The sequence below is a fragment of the Magnolia sinica genome, chromosome 19 (assembly GCF_029962835.1).
Source record: "Magnolia sinica isolate HGM2019 chromosome 19, MsV1, whole genome shotgun sequence".
Lineage (NCBI taxonomy): Eukaryota > Viridiplantae > Streptophyta > Magnoliopsida > Magnoliales > Magnoliaceae > Magnolia > Magnolia sinica.
In genome coordinates, this window is record NC_080591.1 from 65,534,074 (window position 1) to 65,549,768 (window position 15,695).

The 15,695-nt window shown below is 38.9% G+C and overlaps 2 protein-coding genes across 2 annotated transcripts; both read right to left on the bottom strand.

Moving 5' to 3' along the window:
* Positions 1–2,566: 2,566 nt before the first annotated feature.
* LOC131235061 (uncharacterized) lies at positions 2,567–9,716 on the bottom strand. The gene is made up of 5 exons (XM_058232166.1): positions 9,627–9,716; positions 3,558–3,761; positions 3,373–3,465; positions 3,175–3,282; positions 2,567–3,079 (listed from the first exon to the last, which is right to left on the bottom strand). The coding sequence occupies exons 2-5, from the start codon at positions 3,720–3,722 to the stop codon at positions 2,582–2,584; spliced, it is 864 nt and encodes a 287-aa protein (XP_058088149.1). The 5' UTR covers positions 3,723–3,761; positions 9,627–9,716; the 3' UTR covers positions 2,567–2,581.
* LOC131235062 (uncharacterized) lies at positions 5,785–9,633 on the bottom strand. Its single transcript, XM_058232167.1, has 2 exons — positions 8,589–9,633; positions 5,785–6,310 (listed from the first exon to the last, which is right to left on the bottom strand). Exons 1-2 carry the CDS (start codon positions 8,717–8,719, stop codon positions 5,977–5,979), a joined length of 465 nt encoding a protein of 154 aa, XP_058088150.1. The 5' UTR covers positions 8,720–9,633; the 3' UTR covers positions 5,785–5,976.
* Positions 9,717–15,695: the final 5,979 nt, after the last annotated feature.

Consider the following 15,695-nt stretch of genomic DNA (forward strand, 5'->3'; position numbering starts at 1 on the left):
TTGCCTAAGGGGCTGCACTTGCGTATCTTTGAGAGATTATTTCTGTAAAAATGAATTGCCTATGCTAGACGTGCAATGGGCTTTTTTTTTGGAAAATTGCAATGGACATTATGTTAACCTCTTTGAGATACCAAATTACATATAAAGTCTAGCAACCATATGTGGTCCGCCTGGTGCCTATGGGATTTGACTTAATCCCCAATTAACCAATAGAAATCCACTTCCTAATCCAACACCTTATAAAAAGGTAAAAAATAAAAAAATAAAAAATAAAAAACCCATTAAAACTAACAACCAATAGAAACTGCAACTACAGACCTAACCAAAGCAAAACAGCAACTAACAGCTATTCTTTGTTTCCAGAACTCTAGAAGTGCAAGTCAATCACTCCTCATAAAAAAGGATGGAGTTTGTGCTTGGAATAACCACATAATATATATCAGCTGAAACGATGGTATCATATTCATATCGGCCTGATACAATACATAATATGATTCTGTATCGCCCTGTCCCCACAAAAATGGCCTCTAACAGGACATATCTGGCCAGATCACCGATACTGCCATAAAGATCCAGATTTGATTTTTTTTTTCCTACTCAATTTTAAAGAACCCAGTGCGTAAGTATGTATGTATGTGTATGTGTGTGTGTGTGTGTATATATATATAGTACTATGAGGTCGAGCTGTGTGGGCCCCACTGTGATGTGTGTCAAACATCAACACTGTGCATTTGATGGGTTCCCTTAAGGTTATGGGATATCCCAAAAATCAGTTGTATACGGAATTCATGGGGGCCATACCATCTAAAACCATGTGAAGACATGCCTAAAACATCTAAAAGCACTTGATGGAGCCCACCTTAGATTTGGATGCGACTGAAACTTGGTCTGACACCTCATCCAAGTAGGGCACACACAATGGATGGGCGGGATTTGTAAACCACATCTCAAAAGGCCCAATAAATGATTATGAATGTTTTAATGGAGGGTAACCCCTCTCAACTGTTGTATGTGGTATGATTTTTGTCTTATGACATCCAAGAATAAAAAGTCTGAGGAACTTACTGGTTTATCCTCTATGTGATCACCATTGGGTTCAACCACCTTTTTAGCAAGCACCTGACCTCTTGGAAGTGGAGCACCTGTTAAAACATTCTTGTCAGCAAGAGCTGGCAGAACAGTATCATTAAAGAGTTAATAATCAAAACACTGGCAGAACCACGAATCACGAACAACTCCATGGTTTATAAGATCAGCAAAAAACAGACAATTACTACAATTTTAATATTTTTGTTGTTGCATAAGTGGACCAGCAGAAGTGGATGAAAGCTGCAAAAAAGTTGTGGGCCAGCAGAAGTGGATGGACAACAAGTGAACTTGCTTTGAGCAGTACTGAGGACTGCCTCTGCAGACTAAATAACTAAAATCAGCATCACTAATCATGAAAATTCAAATAGTCAAACTTATATCTCCTAGATTTTTGTGTGCACAAACAGATAGACATGAATAAAGAATGAACAATTAATATTAATAATTGGGGGTTGTTTTTTCAATCCTTAAAATGTCAAATCAATGTGTTCCTTGGAAGTTAAAAGACCTCAACATGGCTGTGTTGGGTGTCAATAGAATCAATATCAAAGCAGAAATTATATGGAATTCCATGACATGATTGGGGTTTTCATCACACCAGAGGTTGGGCCAAAAGGAAAAAGAACAAAATTGAAGCACAAAAGATGTTTTACTGGTGCACAGTTTAGGACAGGAATCATCTGAGTAGCCTTACCAATCCGGTGAATATAAGCTACTGCTGATTCAGGGAAATCGTAACTTATTATGCAGTTGATGCCCCTAAAGTCCATACCCCGAGCAACAACATATGTAGCAATTAAAACCCACGTCTTACCAAATTGAATGCTCATCAACATGTGATTTATATGCCAGAGCCCTAGAATATGTATAGCTTAGCCTGCCAGACAAACAGACTACAAGATCTGCATCATGATCTTCAAGCCATAACTTCAATTGCCACAGTAAAAAAATGAAAATCAAACAAAAACCTGCTTTACTTATAAACAAAAAGCAAGAGCAGGGAATCACCTGTTTTTGAAAAATAAGAACTTGAAAAGAATCAAGAATTGTACTTTGTTTCCCATGTGTGTGGAATTGTACTGTGTGTGAGAGCATGCACACACTAGTAAATTGCATGTGCATCACACATGGGAATGCCTAAACATTTTTCCTACATAACTACAAAAGACAGAAAGACAGTGATTTACTTACAAGAATCCAACAGCAATTTGGTTCTCATAGTTCAAACCATCAGACATTCCTAGATCTCCAAGTTCATTAGCAAACAAAGCATGAAGCAAAAAAGTATGGCCCACCTTTTTCCAATCTGCAACCCTCATTTTAAGACAGCCCTTGGATTCTTTTGCATGTCAAACACATAAATACGACTTGACCTGAAAAAGAAAGGACCAACTATTCAATGATGGTGAACTACAAACTCATGAAATGTAATAAAACATAAATATATATGTAAAAGATAACACATAAATGAATCTCAGCAAAAAACTACCTATTAATTCTTCGGAACCTTCGACTGAGGTCCCTCAGCCTCAGGTCTATCCCTAGGAGTGGATACTGAGTCAGCCTCTACATTTAGTACATTGCCCGAAGTTTGGTCTGTTGTAGCCAATGAGTTCATAGTATCTCTCATTCGTGCCATCATCTGCTCTGTTATTCGCTCTGTCATCCGTTGCTCCATCTGCTCCGTTATTCGCTCTGTCATCCGTTGCTCCATTTGCTCTAGATGCTTAGCCATCTGTTCTTTCATCCGCTCCTCCACTAGTTGCTCTACCCGCTCATTCATGTGTCGTCGCAACTCATCAGTCTCCCTCCTGAGTTCTGCAATGGTATTTCTTGTGCCCCATAACGTGGAAGCTGTGGGACCTAACCCCATCATGCGGACCCGGCCCGGATGCTCTGGTCCCAATATCTGGGATAAGAGATCGTCTCGGGCAGTGCTACTCTGAGAGGACTCAGCAGTCTGAGTTGCCCGTAACTCCTCGATCATTTCCTGTAGTGTAGAAAAACATTAAATAAGTTGTTCAATATCATGACTTAATGAAAAATATTAGCTGAGATGTCAATGATTGATAAATTTCTACATACAATAACATGAGCCGACTCCTCGTTCACAACACTCCCATCTTTCTTCCGATGGGTCGTTATGAACAACGTTGCCCGATCAGGAGACTCTCCACCAAGATTCTTTGCCCGCTTTTTCCATATAAAAACAAATGAGTTGATAACAATCATATTAAAACAGAATGATGGCATTTCAAGTTTAGAAATCAAAGAAGAATTTACCTCTTCTTCACGCACTTGAGCAAAGCTCCTTGAGCCGGCAGTGTGGGCCATACGATGCTTGCTGCGGTTGATTTTATTCCTTTGAGTGCGGGCCTACAATGTGACATAGTAAAATAACTAAATTTTAATATAAATAACAATATACACCAACATGGATATAATTTTTCTTTATGTTTAATTTTTACCTGTCCTTCATCACTTGACCAATAGGTGACGAGCCACTTCCAGTGTGTCGGCTCCACTCGATCAGGACAGTGAGCTAGTCGTTCCTCATTAGTCAAATATCGCTTGTAGTGTTCTTTTTTTAACCTCTTCTTCCACTCCTTCCATGAAGCTCCGATGGACTTCATTATCCAATTTCGACACTCCTCGTCGATATTCCACTTGATCTGCAATACATCAATCATCAATTATACTTAGTATACAAAAATACAAAACGAGTAATTGAATTTTTGATTTCATATTACCTTCACTTCATTCCAAATCTCATTCTTGTGAGATAGTGGCACATGATGCCAATATCGTGATCAAGAGGCGCTAAGCGCCCATTCTTAGATAAAATGCCCAGCCACCTTGTAAATTCATTGTACTTATGTCCAATGGGCTGCCCGTACTTATTCCAACTAATATTCAGTTGCTTATTGAGTGGCAAGTTCGCCACCTCGCTGATGACTGTAGGGCCTCGAAATCGTCTATTATGAATACCACCCTCTTTATGAAACAAAAGAATAGATATGAGCATTCTAAATATTTGAAATATAATATCTACATTTAATTAAATCAAGAACAGAACAAAACTATAAAAGTTACAAGCTTAACTTCACTTCACTTAAATTATATATTTACATACCCAGAGTCGATGCTGAACTATCTGAACTCTGTCCAACCTGGTTGGTGGTCGGGACCGGGTCAATAAAGCTCGAATGATGATGGTCGGAGGTCGACATCTTCATTTCCTTCACAATATGAAAATAATATATGTAATGAGATTGGAGTTGACCAAATAATTGTGTGCATAAAAAAAAAGAAGAAGAAGCATGCATCACATTTGTGTTAGGCATCAATACCTAGTCATCAGATTCCGACCTAGAATCGTGGTCCTCTTTAATCAAATTAGAAAAGTTTTGTGGAGTGTTAACTTCGTTTCCCTCCACATCCGTCCTATCCCAACTCACATTATCATCATTGGCAAGCATAGTCACTTCCAATGTATGATTAATGCAAGGCAAGCTCTGAAGGTATGTATCATTATCAACAAACGAATCATTCATGCCCATTTCGAACAAATCCCTTGGCTTTGACCTGATAACAACATGCCAATCACGATCAATAGGATCGGGGACATAGAATACCTGTTGTACTTGGGTTGCTAAGACATATGGTTCATCATACAGGTTCCGACCAGTATGCCATAATTGTTTGAAATTCACGAGCGTGAACCCAAATTCATCCTTCTTGATTCCCCTACCTTGAGTTCTTACATCCACCCAATCACACCTAAATAATACGACTTTTATCATGTCTATACCTATGATCTCTATCCAAGAATCGACGATGACCCATGTAACAAAACTTATGGCTATGTGTCAACCACTGGGACTCTGTGTCCTTATTGCAGTTCGGACAAGCGAGCTTACCTTTTGTGCTCCATCCTGACAACATTGCATATCCAGGAAAGTCACTAATAGTCCATAACAAAGCAGCACGCATTCGAAAATTCAACTTCGATAATGCATCGTAAGTGTCGACACCGACCTCCCACAATTTAAGCAATTCTTCTATCAACGGTTGTAGATACACGTCGATATTATTGCCAACACCATGCGGGCCTGGTATAAGTAGAGACATCATGATGTAAGGCTACTTCATGCACATCCACGGTGGTAAATTGTACGGCATCAAAACAACAGGCCATGTGCTATGAGCAATACTCATCGTCCCGAAGGGATTGAATCCATCAGTTGCTAACCCAAGCCTGACATTACGACTATCATATGAAAAATTTGGGTGTTGCTCGTCAAAAGATTTCCATACAGGAGAATCAGCAGGATGTCTCATGCACTCATCCTTGGTTCGTCCCTTGTCATGCCATTTCATGTTTTTAGCTGTTTGTGCTTCCATAAATAACCTTTGTAACCTTGGTATTAATGGAAAATGCCACAATGTCTTTGCTGGAATCTTCTTAACTTTGGAGGGAATAGTTGTTGCCTCATCGTCATTAGAATTATGTTCCATCGTTTTCCATCTGGATATACCGCACACAGCACATGACTCATCGTTTACATTAGTCTTCCAATACAACTGGCAATCATTAGGGCATGCATCGATCTTGTTATAACTGAGGCCCAGTTCTTTAATAATCTTCTTGGTCTCATAAAAGGAACTCGGCAACGTCTCACCCTCGGGGAGTGCTTCTTTCAACAATTCAAGCAACATGGTGAATGACTTGTTGCTCCATCCATTTAAGCACTTAAGTTGATACATTCGAACAACAAAAGAGAGTTTCGTGAACTTCTTACATCCCGGGTACAAGGCTTGTTCGGCATCTTGCAACAACCTAAAGAATCTTTCAGCTTCAGGATTCGGTTCCTCTTGTATTGGCTCCTATGATGGCAACTCAGTTGGCATGTCATCCACACCTGATATTCCAAACACATCATGCAACAATCCATGCATGTCATCACGTGGAGGCATATCATCATGTGTACTAGTTGCAGGGCCGGAAGTCGATGAAGAAGACGCCTCCCCATGGAACACCCAACGGGTGTAATTCGGCATAATTCCCTCACACACAAGATGATCTACCACTTCTTTATGAGCACGCCAAAAGAGGTTGGCGCACTTTACACATGGACATAAGATCTTCCCCTCGCTAGCAGCATTGTTGAATGCAAACTCAATGAATTCCTTCATGCCCTTAACATATTCCAAGCTCACCCTATATTGTCCAAGGAAACAAAGGGAACTCTTAAAACAATGCAACTTTATAAGGAATCCAAATTCGAAGGAGAGAGTTGCTCAGCACATTACCTTGACTTTTGCATCCAACTCTTATCCATCACTTGTATCCAACTTTGAACAATGCAATACTCTGCCCAAAATTCATGTCAATCCACTGTAGTTATTATCCATCACTTTAATCATGAAAAGCAATGAATCGGTGCAAGATTTTTTGTCGAGAGCAATGGCAATAATCAGTCAAATGAGATCATATGGAGACCAAATAACAGTCAAGCTTGGTGATAACCAAAAACTTCTCCTTGATAAGCCCAATTTCTAGTTGATGGACGGAGTTGATTTTACATATACGACATGCGGGGCACCAAAGAGCTTGGGTAACAGGTGTTGTGGACTTACAGTGGATTCCTGTCCCAGATCTCAGGTGCTGGTGGGAGACTGATGCAGTGACATTTGGTTATTTACGAGAAAGCTAAGGGCATTTTCGAACCACGCTTCCTATTTATAACTGCTTTGCCTAGTCGCAGCTCGTGCAGTTTCAATCTCGCTAGCAGAAGAGAAGGAAAGGCGAGAGAAATGGGATTGAAGGTATTTGGATTTTCTCCTTCGAATCTCTTCAATTTCCTCTCTCATTCTCATTTCTATCTATGAATTTCATTTCATCCTGCAGAAATCTCCTTGCATTTCTCATCTCTAATTGTTCATTTCTCAGTTCCGATCGAATCTCGATCAGCTCGTTTCTTGATCTCAAAGAAATCAGATCCCTATATTTTCAGATGGCATTTTTATTAATATCTGAGGTAGTTTTCAGCATGGAGAGAGTAGAAAGTGCGGCTTTGATTCTTGATTCATGGTTTTCGTTTCTCTGTTTTTCTTTTGAGAACGATTCGTCTTGATCTGATATGAGAATGTTGAGATTCTGCTAAGATCCTGGTGTTTTTAGCTTTTGTCAGTATCAGATTCTTTCTACTGATGATAAATCGGGTTCTATCCTCACTGTATATTTTATGTCTATGAACTAAGTTTTAGTTCAGACCGGAAAATGTCGGGATCGTGTAAGCATGTGGTAGCTGCTAAGGCAATTCACGTCAGAGATGTGAATGCATGCCGACTGTGTGTAGATCCTAGCCCTTCACCAGGTGGGTCATACTGCGAACATGTCTTAGCCAAAAAATTCACATTGGCATAGAAAAACTAGTCAGTTCACTGATCAGGTGGGGACATACGTGTGGATTGGACACGAACTGTTGGCAATTTAAATCACCTATACACTTGGTACAGGTGTGGTCCACCTGATAAGGTGCTGGCTCCCGACTCCTTTTTTTTTTTGGGTCCACCAGATGTTCTGCATGGTGGTACCACCTTATGCACGACTCATATGTGCACGCATGGCACATGGGGAATGTGTAAAAATATATGTGGAGCTAAAAAGCCTCAGCAAGCGGGGAATTTAAACATCTTTGGTTTTTTTTTTCCCCCTGTTGAAAGGATGCAGCACTGTTGAGAAGAAGATTAGATTTCATTGAGTAAAATAAGAGGAATTCTAGACTGCTCATCAGCCAGTTTACAGTTAGCAGTTGGGTAGAATTCTTTATACGTGTGAACATGGTTGGGTGCTTAAGACCGTTCATCTGATGCGCCCCACCTTGCCACAAGAATTCACTTTGATTTGAGGATCCCCACCATTTGATCAGAGACTAATTTTTTTATTTTTTTCCCTCAACTGTCTAGTCGTGAGCTAATTATTGAAAGGCTCTGATCTTCTAATGTTTTCAACAACTTTATCAAGCCAAAGTGCCTCAATAGGGCCTTTCCTTTGCCTTTCAATACAGTGGAGATAGTTGAAATGAAAAAGAAAGAAAATAAATAAATAAAATCAAAACTCCAAACAATGAGATCTGAAAGGAAAATAGATCTATAATTTTCCATTGCATCATCAGAAAAGCTACTGATATGCTAGATCGCCTTACATACTAACCAAACAATACATCTCCTCTACTCCATTTCAGTAAAAAGACAATAGAACAAAATTGATATCCATAATCCAAACATGAAATATACGAACATATCTACCATAAAATCAAACCACTACAAGCACCAAAACCTAACCCTAGATCGTTTCGATCTATCAGATTTAGCAAAATCTCCCAAAAATAGCAGAGAAAACCTAATCTAGAGATAGGGAAGCTCAAATCTCAATAAGAAAGGATAACAAAAAGCTGAGATTCATCTAGCGTGGGAAGCAAATTGTGACCTACCTGGCCTGCACGGAAATCGGTGTATATGCCCCTTGTTTATCTAGCGTGGGAAGCAGATTGTGACCTACCTGGCCTGCACGGAAATCGGTGTATACTCTCATGTTAAGTAGCAAATAAGTTAAAGCCATCATTACATTTTAAAGGTTTATGGATTACATGACAACTAATATCAATTTTCTCTAATCATGAGATGATGAAGAACTCGGATGAGCTGCATTCACTTACCATGATTTAATGCTAGATGCAGCATTTTGTGAAATGAAAAGGCACAATTATAGGAGGAAATAACAAAAGAAAACCCATTCACAAAAAACTAGTACAACTCAACCATTTATTGTAAACATGCAGAATAAAATAACACAAAAATTTAAATATTTCTAGATTATTGCAGATAGCAAGGACTCAGAAGCAAACAATTCCTTCAAATTACCTCCAAATGCAGGACGAGAATGTAAATTGCTCAAGGCAGAAGTTGCAATCACTCCAATCGCATCAGATCAAAGATCTAGACCTCGAAAGAGGATATCTGAGCCGCTGATGTGTGTAAAAGCTTTCTTTCGAGTAAAATCCCTAGATCTGAAAGAACAGAGCAAAAGGCAGGAGATCTCTCCCACTTAAAATATCGACGATCAGAACCTCAGAAATCGCAGATCTTCTAAAATCGAAATGTCTCGATCAGGCAAAAAAAGAAGCACAGATCGATTGATATCCCTTCCAATAAGGTAAACACAGCTTCTATATATATCATCGATCGAAGATCTAGGCTGCGGAAATCACAGATCTTCACAACTAAGAGCTTCCGCAGCTGAATCTGCTTCCATTTCAGCCGATTGAAGATTCTGAGTTCAGAAGACACGTATTTTCGCATCTACGAGCTTTCCGGGTATGAATCTCTCCATTAAAGATCAGAAATCGCCAGAGAAATGAAAGGAGAGATCGAGAGAAAAGGGGCGGAGACTAGGGTTTCAGCTCTTTTTCGAGAAACTGAGATCGAGAGAAAAGGAGCGGAAGGAGCGAAATGAAAAGAATCGAGCTTACCTTGAACTGATTTGGATCTGGATATGAATAATAAGGAGGTCTTCTAGCAGCTCTCCTTCTTCCAATCGAGAGAGAGAGAGAGAGGGCGTGGATCGAAGTAGAGAAGAGGAGCTGAAATATGGCTGTTATGGTCAGCTTCTTAATGGAGAAATGCTAGTGTATTCGTTCGACTGGCCTCACATGTGGAATCAAGGCACAGGTGTGTAAGATCAAAGTCACTCGTCAGGCAACTCCTAGTGTACGGATACAATCTCTAAAAATCAGGCTGATATATCATCAGTGCCACACGGTAATCACTACCATTTTAAAAATGGTGGCGAACTATCACAGCAGACCAGCTCTCAACAAAATCAGATTGTGAAAATGATTTTGGACCAGGACCCAATGTATGGTAATTACTGTAACCTCAGGCTGGGATATGGGCCACCTGAACTGTGGACTGGAGTGATTTTTGAGATGTACGGTCTAAATGAGGAGTGAATTCATCAAATCTAATTGATCCAGATAAGTGATGCATAATTCAGGTGGACCACATCAAAGGGAACTATAATGGACATTGGGGAGAGTAATGGCCAAATGTTTTAATTGGTGGTTGGGATCAACCTAACTAAATCAGGTTCATTAATGGGCCCATCCATGGTAAGTCTAGACAGATGGACGGTCTAGATATCACACACGTATGATGTGTGTACTAAAATGGTGCAGTTGATAACTATGATTTAGATGGTAGACCTTTAGCCTCTTTTATGTAATTGAGACTAAAAAGTTGACTTTTCGCCTCGGTTCCTATGCAATTGAGGCTAAAAGGTAGACTTTTCGCCACGGTTCATGTGCAACTGAGGCTAAAAGGTAGACTTTTCACCTCGGTTCTTGTCAACTAAGGCTAAAAGGTAGACTTTTCACCTCTGTTCTCATGCAATTGAAGCTAAAAGATAGAGTTTTTGCCTCGGTTCTTGTGCAATTAAGGCTAAAAGGTAGACTTTTCGCCTCGGTTCCTATGCAACTGAGGCTAAAAGGTAGACTTTTCACCTCGGTTCATGTGCAACTGAGGCTAAAAGGTAGAGTTTTCGCCTCGGTTCCTGTACAATGGAGGCTAAAAGGTAGAGTTTTTGCCTCGATTCCTGTGCAACTAAGGCTAAAAGGTAGACTTTTTGCCTTGGTTCTTATGCAACTAAGGCTAAAAAGTGGACTTTTCGCCTCGGTTCCTATGCAACCGAGGCTAAAAAGTAAACTTTTCGCCTCGGTTCCTTTGCAACTGAGGCTAAAAAGTGGACTTTTAGCCTCAGTTCCTTGGCAACTGAGGCGAAAAATGAACTTTTAGCTTCAGTTCCTTAGTAACCGAGGCTAAAAAACACATTTAGCCTTCATTTTTTCAACTGAGACTAAAAAAGGGCAGACTTTTAGCCTCATTTTTTCACCAACCAAGGCAAAAAGGTAAACTTTTAGCCTCAGTTGCTCACCAACCGAGGCAAAAGAGTAGACTTTTAGCCTCAATTTCTCACTAACCGAGGTAAAAAGGTAAACTTTTTGCCTCAGTTACTCACCAACTGAGGCAAAAGGGCAGACTTTTAGCCTCGGTTGCTTACTAACCGAGGCAAAAGGGTAGACTTTTGGCCTTAGTTGCTCACCAACCGAGGCAAAAGAGCAAACTTTTAGTCTCAGTTTCTGACCAACCGAGGCAAAAAATGAACTTTTAACCTCAGTTCCTTTACAACTGAGGCTAAAAAGCACATTTAGCCTCATTTTTTTGAACCGAGGCTAAAAAATTGAGGCTAAAGGCCTACTTTCTTGTAGTGTCATGACCTTACTATGTGCCACACACAGGAAAATAGAGGGATCAGGAAGAGAGCTATGTTGTGAGAGGCGTCGAAAGTTACTGGGAGCGGCATAGTTCCACGTGGCATCGACCAGCAGCTAGTCCAGTAAACCCGTGGAGGACCAGGGAATCGATACCAAGACCTTAGTTCACAACATCCAACTCATCCATTAGGCTAGCCCTATATCTTATATACAAATTTATGGAATATATCATGTTTGAATGTTGTTATTTATCAATGGCACATTATTTTCCTGGTTTGGCCACTGATCAATGATGATTTCTGTGACAAACCTACTCCCTTCGAAATATTTTGAAAGATCACATCTGGGACATACCATATGAAATAGTGGGGATTGGTAGGGTAATATAAGTTTTATTATAGTTATTATTTTTTATCAGTATGATATTTGTTCCTACAGTTTATTGAAGTGGTAATAACCCTATGGACGGTTTGGATGGCATACAGGGATCATGGTCAGATTCAAGAAGATTCAACAATGGACAATTTTGTTGCCGCTGTTTTGTTAGTGTGGCCCACCTGTCTTTAAAATTATATAGATGGAATAGATTTATCACATACATATATGTGGGACCCACACAACCCCGGCACAGGTATATGATTGTGCAGAGGCTATCCGCCATCCATGCACGAAGATATTCCCGTGCCCCCTCTTGTCGAAAGCTGTGTAGGGCCCACATAGATGCCCATGGAAGATCCACTCCGTTCATCAAATTTTCAAGAATATGATGGGACATGAGGCTAAAAATCATGCAGATCCAGGACTCATGTGGTTCGTACCCCACGAAACAGTGGGGATTGAACTCCACCATTGGAAACTTTGTGGGGGCCACAAAAGTTTTGTATCAGGATGATATTTGTGCCTATAATTTATTTGAGTGGTAAAAACCCTATGAACGATTTTGGATGGCATATAAACATCATGGCCAACTCTAGTTCAACGGTTGACATATCCACTCCCACGGTCTCATTTGGTGTGGCGAACCTGAGTTTTGGATCTCCCTAATATTTATATTCCTTTCCTATTGTGGTCTTGAAAAGCCAACAGAGTGGATTTGTCACAGGCATCTCTTTGCCCCACATAGGTTACGACAACAGGGGCATATGAACTTTTGTGGCCGGGGTCATTCATCTCTGACAGATCCTGCGGTGACCCTTGAGATCGGACTAGGGGAGGGCTTGGCCTCACCCAAGACAATGCGGCCCTTACAGTGGAGTTACCGTGGGCTTACCTTGATGTATCTAGTATGTATCTATGCCATCCATACATTTTTCCAGATCCTTTTAGAGTATTATGTCAAAAACTAAGTAAATTTAATTATCAGGTGGACCATACCATAAGAAACAGTGGTAATTGACCATCTTAACATACGGTAAATATACGGAATTACCTGATTATTGCTTACTACACCTGTTTGGAAGTCGCCAGGAATTGCGTTTTCAAAATCGGTCCATACAAACATTTTTATTATTGATTTAAATGTGGGCCCTACTATGATATATGTGTTTATGGCATATATATGCCCACAAACTCAAACTTGCGGCATCTCTATGCCATCTTTTCAAAATATAACAAGGAGGAAGCACCTTTATATTATAATAATCTAAAACTTTTAATGCATGACTACACAAGATGACCACAAACTCAAACTTGCAGCAGCCTACACCTCACTATATTGTCTAGTGAGTCAAATTTAACAGTGCGTCCTTCAACTTTATCATTATCAGTAACTCGAAATTCTACAACTGTGCCAACCTCACCACATTTAAAAAGAGAATGATTAAGAATTTTCTTAAACTCATTTTGAAAATTTTCAAACACTTTCGAAGTATATGCATTTGCCGCTTCCTTTAGCATTTTTATATCAAGAACCAATATCGGGGTACTTTGCCTCATTTTGAAATCAGCTATGGCTTCTTCGTATCGTCTATGAGCTAGCACCCACTCGTAATGATTGAAGAAATGCAAGAGGTTGTATTTAGAGTTCAGATATCTTTTCAAAATATTATTCATGCTCTCGCTTCGCTGCGTATTCTTCATGTCAGCACAGAATGTATTTCTTCTATAAACCAAAGCCCATTTTTCTTTTTCTTTAAACAAATTCTGTAGTCACTTGTTTTGTATTAAATCATACTTTTCGAGCATTTTATTCCATGCTATTAGAAACTCTTCCTCATCCATATAATCATATACACACCTACTAAAATCATATTCAAATCTTTTTGAACCTTTAAATACATTGTTAAGGTGCTTCGCAGCATTTTGGTAGATAAGCCAGATACATAGACGGTGATATGTTTATGGCATCATTGTAGCTATTGTATTGGCCATTGTAGCATCTTGGTCTGTGAGAATTGTCATTGGTTGCCTTCTAGACATCGCACTTAAAAATGTTTCAAACAACCACTTAAAAGATTTAATCGTTTCATCATATAGTAATGTCGCATCAAATATTACAGTTTGCTTATGATGTTTTACCCCAATAAATGGAGTAAATGGCCGTCCATAATTATTTATTCTGTGTGTTAAATTAAAGCAAATCACGTCCCCAAAAACACTATAATCCATTATTGACTTCCCATCTGCCCAGATCATATTCGTAATCAAATCATCTTCATCCACTTGTATTGCATAAAAGAACGATGGATCATTTACTTGCATTTTTTGAAAGTATCGTAGAACTACTCCTGCATCACCTTTTTCAATTGCTTTCATTCGCTTCCTTTGTAAGTAATTTTTGTAATCAATGTGCATGAAACCTATATTCTGTCGCCCTCCAGATTGTTTACTAAAATATTCTAAAGCCACTTTAGGTGGTATACCTGAAGCTTCCATCATCTCTACTTCAACTTTTTAATCATCACTGAAGCCTCTCTGTGACCGTAACATGTGCACTTTTGACGGTGTAACAACTTCATAGTTATGCTCTTCAATAAATTTAATCACTTTGTACCTTCCATTTACTTGAAGCTTAATAATCATATTTGCTTGACATTGAGTTTTAGTATTCGGATGAGTGTTTTTTTTTTTTTATGATATCTTTCTTTTCACGCTTTCGACCTTCTTTAGAATAACAAAACTGCCTCTTAATCATGACATTATCATCTGATTTTTTTTGTCCATTTTTTTCTAATACTAAATCCCTTTTTTCTAGCATATCTATTGTAAAATTTATATGCTCTCTCATCAAAACTGAACTCCATTCCTAGTTCTGATTTTTCATCTAACTCCTCGTCAAAACTAAAATCCATTCCCACTTATGGTTCTTCATCTAGCTCCTCATTTGTCTGGACCCGTACAACTTGTCTTGCCTCATGGTTGTCTACTTGCTGATTTGCTTGTTGATCATCTATTTCAATATCAAACTGTAGCCTTCGACATGGTTGAGAAAGTAGTTGACTCTCCCGAATATTTTCATCCATTTCACCAATTAGCCTTCAAAAGAAAAAGGTAAAACCAAATAACAGGAAACTTTGAACAAAACCAACATGTACTACAGAAACAAAACCCATTGAACAATTTTTTTTTTTAAAAACAAAGTAAACATTTAAGCATCATATGCAACAAGAGTATTGAATAACTCCCTATAAACCAGGAACTTCTTTTTTTTTCTTTTTTTTTTCTTTTTTTGTAAATGCATATAGTAAAGAGATATGATTTCATAAAAATTTAGAAAGAAAAAAAAATACAATACTTTTTTTTTTTTTTTGTAAATGCATATAGTAAAGAGATATGATTTCATGAGTGTAGAAAAATATATTAGAAAAAAGTACAAGATAAAATGGAAATGACAAGTAAAGAGGAAAAAAGCTAATTATCCTATGTAGTTAAAATATTGATTAGCAAGGGAACCTGTGAATCTCTTGAAGGAGCCTAACTACGTACTCCTAACATGCTGGGATATGGCATGCATGAATGAGATTTAGGTCATTCATGATATCAACCAAACAGTGTATATGCCGTGACCTAAAAATCAGGCTTGTCCGATTGTTAGATGGACCATGCTTGTACATCAAATGCTAAACATGGTCAATTCCTTTTAGTCATCCATTTCCCTTAGATATTGGTGCCACCTATCTGATTTTATGTTGTCAAGCGAGTTTGTTCTTCATAAATAGATAATCCAGAACCCACAAAAGTAGAAATGGACAACCCATCCCTCGTTAATTTCCACCAATTCTTGTATATGAATGGACTAGCCTGATTTCTAGGCCATAGAACATACACATG